Source organism: Bombina bombina, chromosome 3 (genome assembly GCF_027579735.1).
Source record: "Bombina bombina isolate aBomBom1 chromosome 3, aBomBom1.pri, whole genome shotgun sequence".
Lineage (NCBI taxonomy): Eukaryota > Metazoa > Chordata > Amphibia > Anura > Bombinatoridae > Bombina > Bombina bombina.
The window spans coordinates 816,281,881-816,303,975 of record NC_069501.1 but is presented as its reverse complement, the minus strand read 5'-3'; the positions used below and the strand labels follow the sequence as shown (position 1 = coordinate 816,303,975).

At 41.1% G+C, this 22,095-nt stretch overlaps 1 protein-coding gene across 2 annotated transcripts in view; it reads right to left on the bottom strand.

Annotated features, from left to right (window-relative positions):
- The window catches only part of GRTP1 (growth hormone regulated TBC protein 1), a 136,814-nt gene that overhangs the window by 8,958 nt on the left and 105,761 nt on the right, over window positions 1-22,095 (bottom strand). Inside the window, exon 8 of one of the 2 annotated variants that reach the window (XM_053707762.1) lies at window positions 19,603-19,788. The exons of the other annotated variant lie outside the window; for it this stretch is intronic. Within the exon in view, the coding sequence (XP_053563737.1) occupies window positions 19,603-19,788 (186 nt within the window). The remainder of the gene's footprint in view (window positions 1-19,602; window positions 19,789-22,095) is intronic. 2 annotated transcript variants of the gene reach the window in all.

The following is a 22,095-nucleotide window of genomic DNA, read 5'->3' as shown; positions in this document are numbered from 1 at the left end:
GACTAAAGAGAGCCTGTGTTCCCAGAGCTCAATAATACACTCTATTAAAGAGTTAGCTGTCAGAAATAGGTGAAAAAGGGGGTCTCCTCTGCTTTCCTCCTGCACCCCTCTCTTCTCTCTTTTCCACTCCCTTTCAGTTAGAGATGTATTTGAGAACTTAGTTCTTATTTTATAAATGTCAGATTTTTTTTTCTCTTTTTTCCCTTTAAACTGAAAAGTCTGTAAGAGGTGTGTTTTTAATTTTAGTATCAGCTCCTGTCTGGGCCAGGGAGCCTTCTTAGATTGTAGATTTTGTATTGTGTAGGCCTTATTTTCAACCCCCAGTAAAAAAGAGATAGTAGGCTTGTAACTTACCCCCTCTGGTGTCACTCGCATGAAAAACAGGCTATCGATTAGGAGGCTGGGATAAACAGTCACAGTCTAGCCCCAGCGTAGCTAGTCCAAACCTCCTACTGTTTACTTGGGCACGTTTTGCTTCTGCCTTCGATCAAGGCTATCCTCCCTTCTTCCCGCGGGGCCCCGGTGGGAGGGAGGCAGAGTGGAAGCGGTGAGGGCTCAAGGGATTGCCTCTGCAGTCAGACCTCCGATATGTTCCTCAAATGCGGCTTAGGCTCACCACCTCCCACGCAGCACCGGTGGGGGAGGGGGAGCAGCCGCCGCAGGCCAGATGACGTCCCAGAGAGCAGAAAGATGCCGCAAGTAAAAACCAAGGTCGGGTCTCCAGACCGCCGCCAAGCACAGCGCGAACTCGCCACCTCCCACGCAACACCGGTGGGGGAGGAGGAGATCGTCGCCGCGGCTCCAACTGCAGCCCCAGGCGATCCGTAGGGGGGACACAGGTAATTTCTGCTTTAACTGTGGTGAAGTAAAGTCGAGAGGCGAGGCAGTGACACGGAGGGGTAAGGGAGCAATCAAAAATAGGACAGGTGTCTCTTTAATCTGTATTGGTGGGGGAGAAAGCGGCCTCAGCGTAGTGAGAAGGGGTTCCCAGTCCTTCCTTTGTTTCCTCTTCCTACAGACTCTGTGAGAGAGGGGGGTCAAATTTCATAGGGAGGAGGGAAAAAAAAGAAGAAAAGCAAGCTGTTTGTATCTCTTGATTTAGTTAACAGCTATATCAAGATAGGTATGCTGTTTGGATAGTTTACTGCGGCCACGGTGGGATGGAGTTCCACCGTTAAGGGTTCCAGAGTAGATGTCTCTTACTGTCCGGCAAGCACCCTCACCAGAGGGTAAGGCGCGAATTTCCACCGCCAGGAGCTGTAGGGCTGGAGGACAGAGCTCAGCTACACCTGCTAGCTCCTCCTCCACCGGAACCCTATATACATACTTTTTAAAGCACCAGCTCCTACTAAGCATGTGCACAAGTTCATAGTGTATATGTATACTAGTCTGTGATTAGCTGATGGCAGTCACATGATACAGGGGGCTAGCAAATTGGGGGGGGGGGAATGTCAGAAAAATAATAATATATTACTTAGTTGAAATTCAGAGTAAGTGTTATTGCATTGTCTTTTTATTATGTACGTGTTAGTTATGCAATTGTACTGTACTGAGTTGTCCTTTAAGGTTTTATTGTAGTGAGTGTTGATATAATATTTATTAATACAAATCACTCAATTATTGATTTCTCCATCAGTGGCAAAACCAGATATATTTTTTTATTAGTGCACCTTGGTCTTATAAATTTAGACAAAGTTATCAGTGTCACGCCGCTCCTCCGCTTTGCTGTGGCAGTTGCCACGGACACAGGCGGTCCTCCTGTTGCTAGGGATGCAGCGGTTAACTACAGCATGGTGATGATATCATTACCACCCGCCCTGTCTTCTGATGCCGGTTCGGATCCCTCCTGTGGCGCGACTCCTACCCTATGTAAGTGCCTCAGTCACTCTCACCTGTGCCCAAGTATAGGTCTTACTGTGTATGCTCCTGGTGCTGTATTCCTTTTATTGCTGGACTGTTATAACGTTATTGAACTCTGCCTGTCTGACTACTCTGCTTGTTTAACCCCTAAAGTACTGGATTGCTATAACATTTCAGAACTCTGCCTGTCTGACTACTGTGCTTGCTTAACCCCTAAAGTACTGGATTGCTATAACGTTGCTGACTCCTGCCTGCTCTTGCTCAATCTATTAGTTTACCCCTGAACTGCTATACTGCTGGATTGCCTTCCTGTTGCCGGACTCTGCTAAGGGGTCCAGCAGGAGCAGCGTTGTCTCTCCTGTCTGCTGTTTTTAATTTGCTTACCCTTGTCAAAACCAGATATTTCTCTTTAATATTCACTTATATGGTGCCTGCTTAGATTAAAAGTTAAAAGTTAACCAGCCCTCGGATTGTAAGGGCTTAGTTTACTTCAGATATTGGCCAGCAGGCACTTGTGAATTTACTGATTTCTTAGCATATTAACCATTTGTGACTGGGTTTAAGTGTTTTTAACTTTCTCTTCGCTACTACTGTGCGAATGTTGGTTCCTAGGTATATTAATAAAGATATAAAGGTATGAATGATATGGAACATTTTATATACATAATATAATCTTTATCTGAATCCATCACTTGGAGTTCAAATGATATAAAATTTGTGGTAATCTCTGCTGTGAATCCTATTGTATTCCTTATACAATTAGTTTTTCTAGTTGTTTAGGCCGGACTCTGCCTGTCTTGACCATTCTCTGCCTTCATCTTATTGCCGTGAAGGACTACCCTGCCTACCGTGAGTACTGCTTACCTCATTTCATAAACTCTCTCTGTTCTGGGATATTTCCTATCATTCCACTTGATGCTGTGATAAGAAGACTACTGGCCAAGCTTGGTCTAATAGAGGAATATCCCACAAGTATTACATTATACTTGGGCCATGGACCCAAATGAGGTAGCAAGAGCAGTCTCTCTTCAGGGACAGATGCTGGGAACCCATACCATGCACTTGCAGAATTTACATTCTAAGCTAGAGGCTATAACCACTATGCTCTCCTCACTGGTTGCAGAGAAGAATGCTACTCCTGTAGTTACACAGTCGGTCCCTGCTGCTAGTGCTGCACCTCCTTCCCCTGCTCCTGGAAGTATACCCCGGATACCATTGCCTGATAAGTATGATGGTACTACTGACTGTACAGGTTTTCTCAACCAGTGCAGGCTGCACTTTCACAATGATCCTCACACCTTCCAGTCTCAGTCAAAGGTCACTTGTATCATTTCTTTATTAAAAGACAAGGCCCTAGCCTAGGTCTCTCCCCTTTTGGAACAGGACGCTCAACTCCTGAACAATGCTGATGCCTTCATTTCTGCATAATCCTCTGTATTTGAGACTCCTGGCCACGATTCTACAGTAGAGTAGAGTACTCTCTTTTGTATCTCTGCCAGAGCAATAGAACTGTGGCACAATACGCCATCGAGTTTCTCACCTTGGCACTTGAGACCAGTTGGGACTGCAGTGCCCACAAGGCAGCCTTTAGGAGAGGTTTGCATGAGCGAATCAAGGATGAGCTTACTTATCATGACTTTTCTTCTTCCCTGAATGTCAGTCTAGATTCTTGCTTGCAGGAGAGACAAGCTGAGAGAGACAGAACTCGTAGACTCCTTCCCTCTCGTCGTCCTACCCTTCCAGTCTCTAGACTATCCTTTACCGCTTCAGCACCTCCAATTACCTCTGTAGAGGAACCAATGGATCTCTCCTCCCTCAAGCCCACAGAATCTGAAAGACAGAGTAGGAGGAGATTGAGACTGTTTCTACTGTGGTTCTAACTCATACCAACTATAGAACTGATATTCTGCTGGGAAAAGCCAATGCTTAGAGGATAAAACTGGGGTACCACTAAGCGTGGTCTCTACTAAATCCCCTCACTCATCTCGGATCCTGGTACCCGTTACCCTTACCTTCCTTCAGAATTCTGTCCATGCTCAAGCTTTCATTGATTCAGGGCCAGGGCAGCTGGAAATTTTCTTGATCACAGTTTTATGGTTCTGCAGAAAAAACAATGTCTCAAAATAACTACTCTGGATGGCACTACCCTTGGATCAGGGTTAATACATTTTGAATCAGAACCCCTAACCCTGACTGTGGGAGTCCTTCATACCAAACAGTTGCAGTTCGATGTCATTCATTCCTCAGCGCAGCCTGTCATCCTTGGTCTTCCTTGGCTTTGTATACACAACCCACAATTCAACTGGACTGAGGGACAGTTGGTCTCCTGGGGTACGTCCTGCTTCCACTCCTGCCTGGCTAAGGTTACTCCTCTGAACCACATCCCCATAGCCAGTCTACAGACCCCTTCAAGCCTTCCCTCAGTGTACGCAGATTTTACAGATTTGTTTGAAAAGAAAGCAGCTGATGTGCTGCCACCCCACCGTCCTTACAACTGCAAAATTGACCTCCTTCCTGGAGCCCCACTTCCTAAAGGGAGGACTTATTTACTCTCCAAAGCTGAAACCAAGGCCATGGAGGATTATATTCAAGAGAATCTAGCTAAAGGTTTTATTCACCCTTCCTCTTCTTCTGTTGGGGCTGGCTTCTTTTTCGTCAGTAAGAAGGATGGTGGGCTCAGACCCTGTATTGACTACAGAGCCCTAAACAACATCACTATCAAGAATCGCTATCCTATTCATTTAATCACTGAACTTTATGATTTGCTCCAAAATGCTTGTTACTTCACTAACTTGGATTTACATGGGGCGTACAATCTTATTTGTATCTTCCCAGGGCATGAATGGAAGACTGCCTTCAACATGAGATCAGGGCATTACGAATACCTCATAATGACTTTTGGGCTGCGTAATGCCCCTGCAGTCTTCCAAACATTTGTCAACAATGTCTTCCGTCACCTCTTCATTCACACTGTCATCGCCTATCTGGATGACATTCTTATTTTCTCCTCCACCCTTGAGGAGCATCATGAACACGTGAGACAGGTACTTCTCCGCTTCAGAGACAATTCTATGGTAGCCAAACTGGAGAAATGTGACTACGATCAAGTTAAGATCCAGTTCCTTGGCTATGTCATCTCGAAGGAGGGTTTTGTCATGGATCCTTCTAAGCTCACAACAGTTCTGGAATGGCCTCAACCCACCTCATTAAAGGAACTACAGAGATTTTTGGGATAACAAAAAAATACCAAAATTATTAAAGTCCAGACGTTAGTTAAATATCTGGGGAGGCCGTTACCTTTGCAACTTGCGGTGTGAGGGAGGAATGGAAAATATTCAATGAACATATAAGCTCAAATGAAGCAGTCTGCATTATTCAAAAATCAGCATTTTTCATAAGGTTGCTAATTCAGTTAGTTCCCAATGTAGTACTCCTTTCAGCACACAGTAAACCACCAAGCTTAAGAGGCTGTTAGATAAAATCTAGGCATTTGTATATACCCCAAGTGGAAAGCCTCAATATCAGTACATTCAGCACGACTCACAACACACTTTTATATGCTGTCAATCAGTCAGTTTACTGGGCCTTGCAATTCAAAACCACCGAGGGTAGATGCCTGAAAACATGAGAAGTACAATAAACGTCAGCTGTTTTGTTAAGATCAAAGGACCGCTGCTGTAGTGTTTAATATCAGAGCGTCCAGCATAGATTCACTTAAAAGTAGTTGACCTGTCAGCCTGACTTAAGTAACAACACTGATCAATGTGGTTCAGCAATTCCCTGATCTGGCAGCGATAACAACAATTAGCGGTCAACAAATGCGGAAAGATAAAGAGATAGGATACCGTGTGGGTTCCATGCTGCTTGGAAGAGCTGTTACGATCATGGGCTTCTGAATATAGCGGTTACATCCACCTCAGCGTCTCACTACCCTGGGCTTTTGAATATAGCAGTTGCGTCCGCCTCAGCATCTCCACCTCACACCGCTCTGCCTCTCACTGGTTGATATTACCCCTCTCTGTAGACAGTGATGTCAGGGCCATCTGTAGCCTGTGCAGGTCTGGGCAAGCTCAGTGGAGGTGGAATCCCTGTATTTCCACAATAGACATTAGAAAAAAGTTATCCGGTGCAGGTCCAGAGCAAGGAGCAGATTCCACTCAGTATAAAGAGGTAAAAAAAGGACACCATCTGGAAACCAGGATATAGTTGGTTAACAATTGATGTTGTATCCCTATATTCTTCTATACCACACAAATATGGGTTGCAGGTGATGTCCTTTCTGGACAGAGAGTCCAATCTGTCAAAGGAACACAGGGATTTTGTGTTGAGAGCGGTTCAGTTTCTACTCCAACACAATTTATTTATGTTTGAGGACGGCTTCTACCTCCAGAGGCGTGGAACCGCTCTGGAGGGGAAATTTTCCCCCTCCTACGCAAACCTATTCATGGGTTGATGGGAGCGGTTCCATGTCTTTGGAGGTAGGATGGAATATACCTAGCACATCGTCAAATATTTAAGATTTATTGACGATTTGCTGGTCATTTGGTCTGCTACTCATTCCCAAGCTGAACATCTGGTAGAAATAATTAACCAGAATACGATAGGCTTAAAATTCACTTTTGATTGGAACCAAACCAAAATTAACTACCTTGACATAACACTCGCATTTGATTGTGAGTTAAGAAATGTGTCCTCGACTCTCTACAGGAAACCCATCTCCGGGAATACACTCCTGCATGCCCGAAGTAGCCATCCCAGGCACGTGTTTAAAGGCATTGTAAAGGGGGAGTTCATGCATATAAAGCGTAACTGTAGCCGTGAAATGGATTTCCTTGAAGAAAGTGAGGACCTTAAGCATAGATTGAAGGAAAGGGGTTACTCAAAGAACACAGTGAACAAAGCATTTGAGGAAGTTTCCTCAATGGATAAGAGTAGACTCTTCTAGCATTCTAGAGAAAGAACTTTAAAGTGTCAATCCACAAACAAAACAAAGCCTACTCTAATCACGGCCTTTTCCAACCAATATCACCAAGTTTGCCAAGTGATAAATAGAAATTTACCAATTCTTTGTGGAGACAAGGTTCTGTGCGAACTTATTAGAGTCGGTTGTAACTTTGTCTATAAACAGAACCTAACATTGGGGAATATGCTTTCTCCAAGCTTGCTACCCAAGGGGCATAGCAGCAGTTCATTGTTACAGGTTAAAGGTACCTATAAGTGCGGAAAGAGAACATGCAAATCATGCGATCATATGCCTATTTCTAAAACTTTTTCTTCAGTACACACATCTGAGAATTTTGACACTAAGGGATGTGTCAAGTGTGGCAGTAAATATGTCATTTATCTGATTGAATGTACACAATGCAAAAAACAATATGTAGGTAGAACGACCAGGCCAGTAGTTAAACAAATCAGAACATCTATCTTATGTGACCCAAGATAGAGCGGTTTCTGCTCTCTCGAAAGACTTTTTGGAAGTCCACTCTGGTGATGTTGGAACCTTCAGGTGGCAGGCTATCAAGCTTATCTCCAGACCCCTAGAGGTGGAGATAAACTACAGATCCTGTCAAGGCAAAAAATCTATTGGATACATAAGCTTGGTAGCAAGCTACCTGGAGGTTTCAATTCAGAATTTGACATTATTAACTACTGGCATAGATAGAACATGATTTGCTAAATATTTTTCAAGGTCCAAACATTGTTTCGTTTTCTCTATATGCACTTTTTTATATATATTAGTGTGTGTGTAAATGCATCTATATTTATATTTGCAAATCAAATGTTACCATGCTACACTCTGTTACTATAGGTGATAGAAATATTCTGCAAAGTTATATCTATTTTGGGCATCTTAAATTAGGCCCCATATAAAAATTTGGTGACATTTTTTGCTCTATAAGTAATGACACACCTAGGGACGTAATAATTGTTCATTAGGTTCATCATATATTTGGGGTTAGTAATGAAATTATATATTGTCATACTTCTCTCTTAATAAAGTGTAGGTAATTGTAAGTCTGTACCTCTCTATGTGATACCAATTCATGACTAGGTTCCTATATGTTTATATACATATACTTACTAAAATACTACTATTAAATAGTAACACTTGACATTTTCAATAATGTATTTTTCTCTGACATTGTGCAATATTAATGTATAAATACACTAGCAGTTACCAATATCGCAATATTCCATGTTGCTGAAAGCTTTGTTTTATTACATTAAAGGGGCAGTCTAGTCAAAATTAAACTTTCATGATTCAGATAGGGCATGTAATTTTAAACAACTTTCCAATTTACTTCTATTATCTAATTTGCTCAATTCTTTAGATATCCTTTGTTAAAGAAATAGCAATGCACATGTGTGAGCCAATCACACAATGCCTCTATGTGCAGGAACCAATCAGCAGCTACTGAGCATATCTAGATATGCTTTTCAGCAAGTGATATCAAGAGAATGAAGCAAATGAGATAATAGAAGTAAATTAGAAAGTTGTTTAAAATGACATGCTCTTTCTAAATCACGAAAGAAAAAATTTGGGTTTCATGTCCCTTTAAGTACTTTGTCACATATACAGTATTATATGTTACTCATTATTTTACATTGTTTGATACAATTTGAAATTTCCCAATTGTCCCTTCCCATTGAACATAAAGAGTTAAGTTTGAGTTGTTTTTAACTTTCATGTATTCCACCCCCTTTGTGGGAGTGGTTAACAGGTATATCAGGTGTTCACAGTAACACCTGGTATACGTCTGACTACGGCCATGTAGTGCCGAAACCGGTCAGACTGTCTGTTTTAAACTCTTTAATGCTGAGTTTTATCCTTTGGAGTTAAAAATAAAGAATTTTTTTTACCTCTTTATACTGAGTGGAGTCTGCTCCTTGCTCTGGACATGCACCGGATACCTTTTTTCTAGAGATTTTTGGGGTTCTCCAATTATTACTGCAAGTTTATAAAGATCTTTTCTAAAATAGTTGCTCCACTCACTGAGTTAACTAAACGGAACAGAGACTGCAAAAATTGGCCTCCTGAAGCTGTGGATGCCTTCTCTCATCTGAAAAAGGCCTTTTGTTCAGCTCCTGTGCTCTGCCATCCTGATTCTGACCTGCAGTTCACTTTAGAGGTTGACGCTTCCGAGATTGGAGCTGGAGCAGTCCTAACCCAAAGGGATCCTTTAACCTCCAAGTTGCACCCTGTAGCCTTTTTTCCAAACGCTTTACTCTTGCAGAGAGGAATTACGATGTGGTTAATCGTGAACTCTTAGCCTTTAAGATGGCCCTGACTGAATGGCATCATTGGCTAGAGGGTACCGCCAATCCCATTCAGAATCTCCCTGACCACAAGAATCTGACGTACCTAGAGACTGCTCATCGACTCAATCCTCGTGGGCCTTATTCTTTTCCTTTTTTACTTTTGCAGTCTCTTATCTTCCTGGGAATAAGAATAAAAAGGCTGACGCCCTTTCCCGTCAGTTTCCTCAGTCTAATGACTCTTCTGAAGCTCCTATTGAACACATTATACCCTCTCCTGTGTAGTTGCTCAACTTAACACCTCTCTACTTCAAAGACTGCAACGTGCCCAGTCTAGAAAGCCTCCTGAAGCCCCTGTGGCTACTGATATCTTCTTTGTACCTCAGAACCTACCCACCCCTGTGCTATCCTGGGCTCATGACAGCAAACTATCAGGACATCATTGTTTGACAAGAGCCTTTAAGCTAATTTCCCAACATGTATGGTGTCCTACCATAAAGTCTGACTCTCAGGATTATGTTAAAGCCTGCATGACTTGTGCTGCCAATAAGACTCACCGATCCTTGCCTCATGGTTTACTCCAGCTGTTGTCCATTCCCAAACAACCCTGGACACACATAATTATGGATTTTGATGTTGACCTCCCTCCTTCTGACCATTATACTGTTATCTGGGTTGCGGTGGATCGATTTTCCAGGCTTGCTCATTTTGTGCCCTTGGTCAAGCTACCTACTGCCCAAGAATTATCACGTCTATTTCTTCTTTATGTGGTAAGCCTTCATGGTATACCTGTAACTATTGTCTCTGACAGAGAACCTCAATTAGTTTCCACTTTCTGGAGAGCTTTTTGCAAACTGATTGGGACCACTGTATCCTTATCTTCTGGCCATCATCCTCAGACCAATGGTCTGACTGAGAGGACGAATCAAGATCCTGAAGCCTATCTCAGAGCCTATGTCATTTCTCAGCATACCAACCGGTCAGGACTTTTGCCCCTAGCTGAACTGGCAAGGAACACTCATTGGCACTCATCTGTACGATGCACTCCATTTCAAGCCGCAGCAGGGTATCAACCCGTCTCTTCCTTCTCTCGGCTCAGTCTACAGGAGTTCCTACTGCTGACTGTCGTTTCATTGACCTTGCTACCCATTGGCAGCGTATACACTCTCAGTTACGTTCAGTTGTTTCCAGATACAAGAAGCATGCTCACCATCATCAAGCTACTATTCATGCTTTTACTGTTGGTGAGCGAGTCTGGGTCTCTACATGACAGGTTCGCTTATGTCAGCCTTGCCACAAATTGGGTCCTCGCTACATCGGTCCTTACAAGGTCCTCAAAAGATTATCTCCTGTTGCCTACAAAGTAGCTTTACCCTGAGCCCTACTCATTCATCCTGTCTTCCACATCTCTCTGCTCAAGCCCTACATCACGAACAGGTTTACCCGACTCAGACCTCCTCCTCAGCCACTCTTGGTTCATGGTGAGCTGGAGTATGAGATTGCCAGGATCCTGTTTTCCAGGTACAGACGCAGGCAACTCCAATACCTTGTGCACTCACTGCACTGGAAGGGTTACTCTGTGGCAGATCGTTCCTGGATTACTGCCCATCATGTGCTTGCTCCTTCTCTGATCTACAGGTTTCATGCTGCACATCCCACCAAGCCTATGTAGGGTCCCAGGGGAACCCTTTGAGAAAGGGGCTCTATCACGCCGCTCCTCCGCTCTGCTGTGGCCATTGCCACAGACGCAGGTGGTCCTCCTTTTGCTAGGGACTGTTATAACGTTATTGAACTCTCCCCGACTACTCTGCTTGCTTAACCCCTAATGTACTTGATTGCTATAACATTTAGAACTCTGCCTGTCAGACTACTCTGCTTGCTTAACCCCTAAAGTACTGGATTGCTATAACGTTGCTGAACTCTGCCTGTCTGACCACTCTGCTTGCTTAAACCCTAAAGTACTGGATTGCTATAACGTTGCTGAACTCTGCCTAGGGTTGCCACCTCGGCCATGTTTTCCTAAACACTTATGGGTTACACATGCTGCAGCGTATGCAGGGAGGAGCATGTATTGAGTTTCTGGACAGTACTATTCATATTCCTCCCTGCACACCCTGCAGCATGTGTAACTTATAAGTGTTCTGTATTTTAAGGGACGGGTGGCAACCCTAACTCTGCCTGTCTGACCATTCTATTGGTTTACCCCTGAACTGTTATACTGCTGGATTTCCTTTGTTGCTGACTCCTGCCTGTTCCTGGTGATTCTATTGGTTTACCCCTGAACTGCTATACTGCTGGATTGCCTTTCTGTTGCCAGACTGTCTGTCTGTCTTGACCATTTTCTGCCTTCATCTTATTGCCGTAAAGGACTACCCTGCCTACCGCGAGTACTGCTTACCTCTCTCTGTTCTGGGATATTCCCTATAATTCCACTTAACGCCGGGATAAGAAGACTACTGGCCATGTTTGGTCTGATAATGGAATATCCCACAAGCATTAAAATCCATAAATTGGCAGCATGATTTGTTTGATAAATGACCGTGTGGCCAAAGTGCTGGCCTTTTTAAAATTGGATTACAACAGCAATTTTCAGCTGCTTAAGGGGCCACTAAAAATAAAATTAAATAGTACTTACTTTGAATTTGAAATGAGCATTAGGAAGATTTTCTGGCAAATTTCAAAGTTAATCCAATTTTCTCCCCCCTGTAGCAAGTGACAGCTATTAGCCAATCACAAAGAAACATATATAATATGTACTTTTGCATGTGCTCAGTAGGATCTGAAGCCTCAGAAATTGTGCATATAAAAAGAGTGTGCTCATTCTGATATGGGATTTTTTATTTTTTTTATTTTAAATTGCATGCTTTATCTAAATCATTAAACTAATTTTGAAAAAGCCTCCTGTTTACACACATTAGCTATATAATATGTTAAAGGGACATTCAAGTAAAAAATTATTCAGAAAAGAAAACTTTGCAATTTACTTGTATCATCAAATGTGCTTTGTTTTCTTGGTATTTTTAGTTGAAAGCTAAACCTAGGTAGGCTCATATGATAATTTCTAAGCCCTTGAAAGCCGCCTCACATGCTTTTTATTTGCTTTTCACAATAGGGTAGTGCTAGTTCATGTGAACGATATAGATAACGTGATCACGCCTATGGCTTGTGGTAGACACTGCACTACTTGGCTAAAATGAAAGTCAATAGATAATGTATAAAATGTTGTGATCAGGGGGCTGTCAGAAGATGCTTAGATAAAAGGTAATCACAGAGGTAAAAAGTACAGTATATTTATATAACAGTGTTGGTTATGCAAAACTGGGGAATAGGTATTAAAGGAATTATCTATATTATAAAACAATAAAAATTCTGGTGTAGACCGTCTATTTAAGGCTTGTAATGATACTGTGTGCCAATAACGTTTTGTTTCTTAGTATTCTTCCTGGATATAAATACATGCACACACTCGTATGCACCCACACCACACATACACACACACTCATATGCACCCACACCACACATACACACACACTCATATGCACCCACACCACACATACACACACACTCATATGCACCCACACCACACATACACACACACTCATATGCACCCACACCACACATACACACACACTCATATGCACCCACACCACACACACACACACTCATATGCACCCACACCACACACACACACACACACACTCATATGCACCCACACCACACACACACACACTCATATGCACCCACACCACACACACACACACTCATATGCACCCACACCACACACACTCATATGCACCCACACCACACACACACTCATACGCACCCACACCACACATACACACACTCATATGCATCCACACCACACATACACACACTCATATGCACCGACACCAAACATACACACACTCGTATACATACACTCATATGCATGCACACCATACACACCATACACGCAAACACCCTCATAAGAAGAAGAGAGGGGGAGAGGGAGAAAGAAAGGGACAGAGGGAGAAAGAAAGGGCCAGAGGGAGAAAGAAAGGGACAGAGGGAGAAAGAAAGGGACAGAGGGAGAAAGAAAGGGACAGAGGGAGAAAGAAAGAAAGAAAGAACACACAGCCACATACACACACTTTAAGAAACACACAGTCACCTACACACACTTTAAGAAACACACAGTCACCTACACACACTTTAAGAAACACACAGTCACCTACACACACTTTAAAAAAATACAGTCACCTACACACACTTTAAAAAAATACAGTCACCTACACACACTTTAAAAAAATACAGTCACCTACACACACTTTAAAAAAATACAGTCACCTACACACACTTTAAAAAAATACAGTCACCTACACACACTTTAAAAAAATACAGTCACCTACACACACTTTAAAAAAATACAGTCACCTACACACACTTTAAAAAATACAGTCACCTACACACACTTTAAAAAATACAGTCACATACACACACTTTAAGAAACACACAGTCACCTACACACACTTTAAGAAACACACAGTCACCTACACACACTTTAAGAAACACAGTCACCTACACACACTTTAAAAAATACAGTCACATACACACACTTTAAGAAACACACAGTCACCTACACACACTTTAAGAAACACACAGTCACCTACACACACTTTAAGAAACAGTCACCTACACACACTTTAAGAAACACACAGTCACATACACACACTTTAAAAAATACAGTCACATACACACACTTTAAGAAACACAGTGTCACATACACACACTTTAAGAAACACATTTTCACACATACAGAAACAGAATTACAAAAACCAGATAGCAGTTCAAAGAAAATATTATATATATACATAGTAAATTATGTTACTAAAAGCAAAAATAAAAAACAACTGCAGAGCCTTTATTTACTGCTATGCAGTTTTTGGCACAATGATTACTACAGAGTGTTAGATCCACATCTGTGACAGGGCAAGAGAGTTATAATAGAAGCTAAAGCAGATCGACTGTTTGATGTGCCCCCTCTCTAGTAAAGTGTCATATACAGCCCAACCTGTGTAAATCTGACCTCCTGACACAGTCAGTGCAAGGTTCAGAGTTGGTAGAGCATATGTTACTTTCTGACAGGCTGTGAAAACTTACACAGAAGCAGGCTTACCCTTCTCTCCCGTGCACACACCCATACTCTTCCCTCTGCAACAGATGTCACATGATCGCACATAAATCAAGTTGTGCAGGTAGCAGGGAGAGAAGAATCTCAGCTACACAGTTTTAACTAATTAGTGACCTACTTCAGACCAAGTGTAGTGCACTGCAGAAGCCTCTCAGGGACACCTTACCCCCTCAGATTTCTACGTGCACATAGCTATCAGGCTCCCCAGGAAAGAAATAAACTGTTTCTTTCACTACGCTCTTTCTGCATTGCAATTGAATTGGGAGGATGCTTGGAGGAATGGTATAGCGTGATGATGCGGTCAGTCACCAATCTGGAGCCGCTGTCATGCTGCTGCCCCCTGCTGTGTCAAGTTGCGAGTGCTTCCTCCTCAAGAGGATACAGAGTGTAGGAGCGGTATGTCTGGATCTTACAGAAGTGCCGCCCCCTGCCGAGTGCCGCCTGGGCCATTGGACCCACTTGGTCACATGGTTGAGCCGGCCCTGTAAATATGCATACTGAGAGTTGTGCAGGTTTTTCTTTCTATCATATGATAAAATGACATCCTTCAAGGAACATGTAAAGTGTATTACATGTAAAGCATTTTAATAAAAACAGATCTATTTTCAAAATTGGCCTTCTACATTAGTAGAGCTTAGTGAATTATGCATATCGGCCATTAAACAATAAATACCTAGGCATGATCTTTTTTATCTAACCATTAAAAAATGTAAGCATTTTTATTTCTTACTCATAAGCATGATAGAAAGTAGAAAACAATGTCAAAGTAAAAAAGGAACTGTTATTTCAGATTAATTAATAAGAAAAAAATGTTTTCAGAGCATGTATAGGTGAGGCAACTTTTTATCTCTATATAATGAACACAGTCAATCAAAATGATTAAGATCTCCATTATTACAGCATTGTGGTCGATAACATTCTGCATGTCAAGATTCTCAGAGTGATTGGTTTCAATTTTTAATGGATTAAATCTATATTACAATACTAATCTTGCAAACTGAATTTATTTTACAAATAATGTTCAATAAAGATGCAAAAAGACACTAGACCAGCAAACATTTTTAGATCTGCAACACATTTGTTCAAACTTAAAAAGGGACACGATACGCTGAGATTGGAATTTCAAATCTTTATTTTTACAATACCAAGCAAAATAAATCACGAGCGTGTACTGTAAAGGTTTTTTTACCATGTATAATTAATGATATTCCAATCTTAAAAGTGTTTCATGTACAAATACCTTTTTTTGTAATAATTGTGCTTTTGACCCATTCCCTAGAGACGCCAAAAAGCAAATTCTGTAAGCTAGGTTTCCTTTAACCCCTTAAGGACCACAGCACTTTTCAATTTTCTGACCGTTTGGGACCAAGGCTATTTTTACATTTCTGCAGTGTTTGTGTTTAGCGGTAATTTTCCTCTTACTCATTTACTGTATCCACACCATTTTTTCACGCCATTAAATGGACTTTCTAAAGATACCATTATTTTCATCATATCTTATAATTTACTATAAAACATTTTTATAAAATAATCTACAGCCACCAAAAAAACACCCATGCTAAATAGTTTCTAAATTTTGTCCTGAGTTTAGAAATACCCAATGTTTACATGTTCTTTGCTTTTTTGCAAGTTATAGGGCAATAAATACAAGTAGCATTTTGCTATTTCCAAACCACTTTTTCTCAAAATTAGCAAAAGTTACATTGGAACACTGATATCTATCAGGAATCCCTGAATATCCCTTGACATGTATATATATTTTTTTAGAAGACAACCCAAAGTATTGATCTAGGACCATTTTGGTATATTTCATGCCACCATTTCACCGCCAAATGCGATCAAATAAAAAATATTGTTCACTTTTTCACAAACTTTAGGTTTCTCACTGAAATTATTTACAAACAGCTTGTGTAATTATGGCACAAATGGTTGTAAATGCTTCTCTGGGATCTCCTTTGTTCAGAAATAGCAGACTTATATGGCTTTAGTGTTGCTTTTTGGTAATTAGAAGGCTGCTAAATGCCGCTGCGCACCACACGTGTATTATGCCCAGCAGTCACAGGGTTAATTAGGGAGCTTGTAGGGTTAATTTTAGCTTTAGTGTAGTAGACAAACCAAAGTCTTGATCTAGGCCCATTTTGGTATATTTCATGCCACCACTTTACCGCCAAATGCGATCAAATTAAAAAAAAAAGTTCACTTTTTCACAAACTTTTTCACAAATTTTAGGTTTCTCACTGAAATTATTTACAAACAGCTTGTGCAATTATGGCACAAATGATTGTAAATGCTTCTCTGGGATCCCCTTTGTTCAGAAATAGCAGACATATATGGCTTTGGCATTGCTTTTTGGTAATTAGAAGGCCGCTAAATGCCGCTGCGCATCACACATGTATTATGTCTAGCAGTGAAGGGGTTAATTAGGTAGCTTGTAGGGAGCTTGCAGGGTTAATTTTAGCTTTAGAGTAAAGATCAGCCTCCCACCTGACACATCACACCCCCTGATCCTTCCCAAAAAGCTCTCTTCCCTCCCCCATCCCACAATTGTCCAAGCCATCTTAAGTACTGGCAGAACGTCTGCCAGTACTAAAATAAAAGGTTTTTTTTTTTTTAAAACAAACATAATTCTGCTGCGTAGGATCCCCACATAGCCCCCAACCTCCCTGACCCCCCCCCCCCCCCCAAATAGCTCTCTAACCCTGCCCCTCTACCTTATTGTGCGCCATCTTGGGTACTGGCAGCTGTCTGTCAGTACCCAGTTTGCCATAAAACATGGTTTTATTATAAAATTAGTCAATATTTTCTGTAGTGTAGCTGCCCCCCACCCCCTCCCAGATCCCTTAGCTGAATATTCCCACCCTTCCCAGTACTCTCTTCCACCTTAGCAAAATGTGTATAGCATAGTGTAGCGTTCCCACCCGCTCCCACCCCCGTGCACAAGTCCATCCCCATGCACGCACCCGTTTGCGCCCCCGCACGCAATCCCACCCCCCTCGATGCACTTCCTTCACCGATAGCTGCCCACGCGCCTCAGCTCCCACCCACCAACGATCACGGCCATCAATGGCCGAAGCAGAGAGGGCCACTGCAATAACATGAAGTATATCAGTCTGATCCCACCAAGTAAGGTCAGTCCAGCCCCGAAATACCAGGCAATTCTCCTCTGAACAAGGAACGTGACAACCCCAGACGATCGTTTCAGCCTGCTATGGGTCTCGTCAGTGAGGTGCAGCCACATTCCTCTAAGCACACTGGGCAAGGAGTCCATGTCTGGTTTCCCCCATCACCCATAGGGAGACTTCCCCAGGGTCATATTAATTTGCATACAAAGAGAGAAGCGCTCTACCAGAAACGAACAACAGCTCATCAGCTAGTTCTTTGGTGATTTACCACCCTGGAGAATTGCCTGGTATTTCGGGGCTGGACTGACCTTAATTGGCGTCATCAGACTGATATACTTCAGGAAAGTTTTCCTTTGTGAAAAGCACACTGGTTTAAAAGAGGCTGATTCCAGGTGGTAAATCGCCATAGAACTAGCTAATGAGCTGTTCGTGTCTGGTAGAGCGCTTCTCTCTTTGTATGCAAATTAATATGACCCTGGGGAAGTCTCCCTATGGGTGATGGGGGAAACCAGACGTGGACTCCTTGCCCAGTGTGCTTAGAGGAATGTGGCTGCACCTCACTGATGAGGCCCATAGGAGGCCGAAACGATCATCTGGGGTTGTCATGTTCCTTGTTCAGAGGAGAATTGCCTGGTATTTTGTGGCTGGACTGACCTTAATTGGCGGGATCAGACTGATATACTTCAGGAAAGTTTTCCTTTGTGAAAAGCACACTGGTCTAAAAGAGGCTGCTTCCGGGTGGTAAATCGCCATAGAACTAGCTGATGAGCTGTTATTCGTTCCTGGTAGAGCGCTTCTCTCTTTGTATGCAAAGTAGTTCATTACCTGTTGCTGTTCCCTCAACATCTAATGCACAAGATATACCTGTAAATTTAAAATAATTTATTTCTGATTCTATTCAGAAGGCTTTGTCTGCCATTCCGCCTTCTAATAAACGTAAAAGGTCTTTTAAAACTTCTCATAAAGTTGATGAAATTTCAAATGACCGGCAACATACTGAATTATCCTTCTCTGATGAGGATCTATCTGAGAAAATTATCATTTTATTACTTAACTATCATGCCCCCCCTCCCACACACACACACACACACACACACACTGAGAGTGTCATCTCTTCTGCTGGCTGTGTTTACTTAGGCTATTCAAAAGAATATACAGTATAGAAACTTTCAGTATAGGTTGGGATACCACAGGCTAAATCGGCTATTTCAAATGCCAAAATAGGGGTAAAGGAGCTACTTCTTAACAATTTAAAACACTCCTGCAGGTAAAATGAATAATTGGGAACAATTTAAAAAGGGGAGACATTTTTTGGGTGAACTGTCCCTTTAATGTTACTTTAAAACCATGATAAGTTGTTTAGGTTCCTTAACTGTGACCCATTAGGGCAAGCTATAAATAAGTTGGCCCACTGCTCTAAGCAATCACATAGCTGGTTTAGCCAATTTTGAGCATTTTGCAAGAATATTTGGTCACAAACTTCACTTTTTGTCTCTATGGAACATGGGATAAGCACAATTACACAAAATCCTTTAATGTCTCGTTTTGTAATTAAAAGACAGTTCTGTTGTGTTGCTATAGAATAGCATATCAGCCAAGTCTTACTGTTTTTAAAACAAAATTAACATCCTTTTTTGCTATAATTATTTTTCAGTAGCTAAACTTCACCCACTATTTGCCGTATTTGGAGGAGCCAATCTGGGCTTTAATCCACAGACAAGAAGTGTAATTATTGTCATAAAGTTAGTATAAAATGCATGTTTTTTGCCCGTTACCTGATAAACATATTGGGACCAATATGTAGCAGAGTTAGCCTTAAAAAGTCATCAGAGTGAATTTTAAAGTTCTGAGAAATAGAAATGGCTCAACTTTCAGAGCTAATTGACATGAAAAGGGGGCAATATAATGAAATTATTCTATAGTTGATTATGTATAATAACTAAACATTTTATATAAAAACCTCAAGGCGTTTACTGTCATTTTAGCAAGACAAGAACAATGCAGTTCCTGTCTAATTGTTGCTAAGTGCATACTGCTTATCATGATGACGTATTTACAATTTTCTCATCCAGTGTACATATTGGCCACTACTGAGGTTTATGCATCATGGACAAAAAACAGTTATAGTACTTATTTTTCTGTGTGACAAAAAAACAAAACAATGCACCCACCCAAAATAAAAGTAAATATTACCTGCATTAAGAAGTGACAGTCTGTAACAAATTTCCCTCTTGTGATTTCTTTAAACTTATCACAAATATCTGGAAAATTTCTTGCTTCCAATATGAAAGCTTGATGCTGCTTAATAAGTGTTAAGGCCACACGAAAAATGATTTTGGATCCCTCGTAGAATAGAGAGTCCCATATCCGCAATACTGTCTGTTGGTAATAAACACATGTCAAATAAATGTCAACATAAATTGTATATTTTTTGTAATGATATTATTTAAAGGATAATATGAGCAGCATAAACAATATACCTGTCATTTGGTTTGTACAATTCAAGAACTGCATCTAATAAGTTCCAATAAAATGGTCAAAAAATAAACCTCATATTTAAGGGGAAAATAACTTGTTATTCTTATCTACTAAAAAGACATCTTGAAGTTTAAATAGGTTCCTGGATATAATCATTAGAAGTTTACATAAAACAATATATAGCACGGATCACACACATTATTAAAAACAAAAAAATCTGAGAGCAGCCACAATAAGCCAATATTTGTATACAGAGCACTGTGAAGACCATAAGAGAGTCAATAGGCACCCAAGCTCCAAAAAGCATATGGGTACATCGTAGCAGCACTCCCCAAATAGAGCTGCCCCCTTAACGTGAGATAGGCAGAAACCCCAAGCCTACAACTACTCACAGGTGGGTCCTGCCAGAAGCAATTATTTTTCATCCAAAAAACATGAGCACTTGCCACTGCTCTCAAGGCTCTGCTGTGTGTGATGGTTCCTCAGGGGAAATGTCCAAGTCTTTTGTTATAATTATCAGAGAACTGCAGTATTGCTTGCTGCTTTCTATTATGAGGTGGGTGGACAGCATGGAGGGAATATCTGATCTATGTATTTTAATGCTTAAATAGTTTTGATCTCTGGGAGAGTGATTTGCATTGAGATATTTTGCACGAGAACCAAGAGACATCACTTGCTCTCTGACCCTGAAGAAAATCAGGAAAGTGAACAAAAGTTTGTCTGAAAATTTTAGTAGCCCCAACATAGAACTACAAGGCTCTATATGTACCCGATTTATGTATTTTTGATGGCACTATGGTCGCTGATACCTTGTTAAGGCAGCAGACTTGATGATGTTCCCTAAGTATATTACATGACACCTGTGGTCTCTAACATTATGCAGCCTACGATACAAGAGAGACATGCACCCTCATCAAGATATCGCTATCACCTTTTCTGAGTAGCACTAGACTTCTACTTGTGACTTGCGGCCGGAACCACGAAGATATTTCACACATTACCTAATGGTGCCTGTCTCTATAAGAGGGAAACTATTAGCACTTTTATTTTTCCCAAGTGGAACATTAAATGGTCTTTGCCTATAATTATATAACCTCATTGTTTATATTGTTAGAATTCCCTGCTATACCCCGTGTTATAGGGGAAGAAATCATCATAAAACTTAATATGACACCCATTCCTTTTACGCACCTCTTAACAGTTTACATTTCTAAATACTCCCACTCCATCTTTTATCGAAATATGTCCCTTCTTTTAATTCAAATCATATCTGTGCAGGGTGTGATATATTTTCATTTTTAGTTGGTATCAAAAGGTTCGGGTTTGGCCTTACCTTGTATATTTCACAATACTTTGTTTATACAGCTTAATTTAACTCTATATTATACCAAAAACTTTCAAAAAAAGAAAGCTTAAAAACTTCCCTATGCATGGGCTGAAACGGAGGGGCGTCCAAAACATCAATACCAATCCCAGAACTCAAGGTGTTCAACTCAATGGCAAAACAAGCTGAATATGGGCCAAAAGCCTGAATAACACATGAAAATCAGAAAGATAATCTTCCTATTAAAAAAAAAAAAAAAAAAAACGGAAACAGCGAAAACTTTCCTTTTAATAGACTAGGAGATTAGCCGTTATCTAATCCGATCTACACTAAAAAATTCTGAAAGAATACCAGGAAAAGCCACATTCCAAAACATCAAGGAATAAAAGGGTCTAACATACCCTATGTAGAAAGCTTCCTAGACACAAGCTTTCAACCCTGAAACAAGAGTCTCAACCATAGAGGCTTTTCAATCACTCAACCCCTATGCTATCAGGCTTAGAGATTTGAGATCTGGAAGGAAAAAGTCCAAAAAGAAAGAAGCCAAGGTTTCTGATCAGCTGAACCAGATCTACACAAAAAAACTTTCAAATTCCAGACTGGAGCACAGTGAATGACTGCAAATTCCTCTTACCTGAACTTGTAAACTACTCTTAGAGTAAGAACCAGAGGAAGAAACACAAACAAGCAGAAAAGATCAAAAAGCTACTAAAGCAACCACAATCTCTGCCTGAGGATCCTGACCTGGGAAGGTACCTGGGAAGCTTATTGTTTAGAGGAGAAGCCATCCGATTTATCTGAGAGATCAAAAAAAATTTGATTGGAACAATATCCTGTTGGAGAGACCATTAACCTGGATGTAGAAACTGATGACTGAGAAAAAA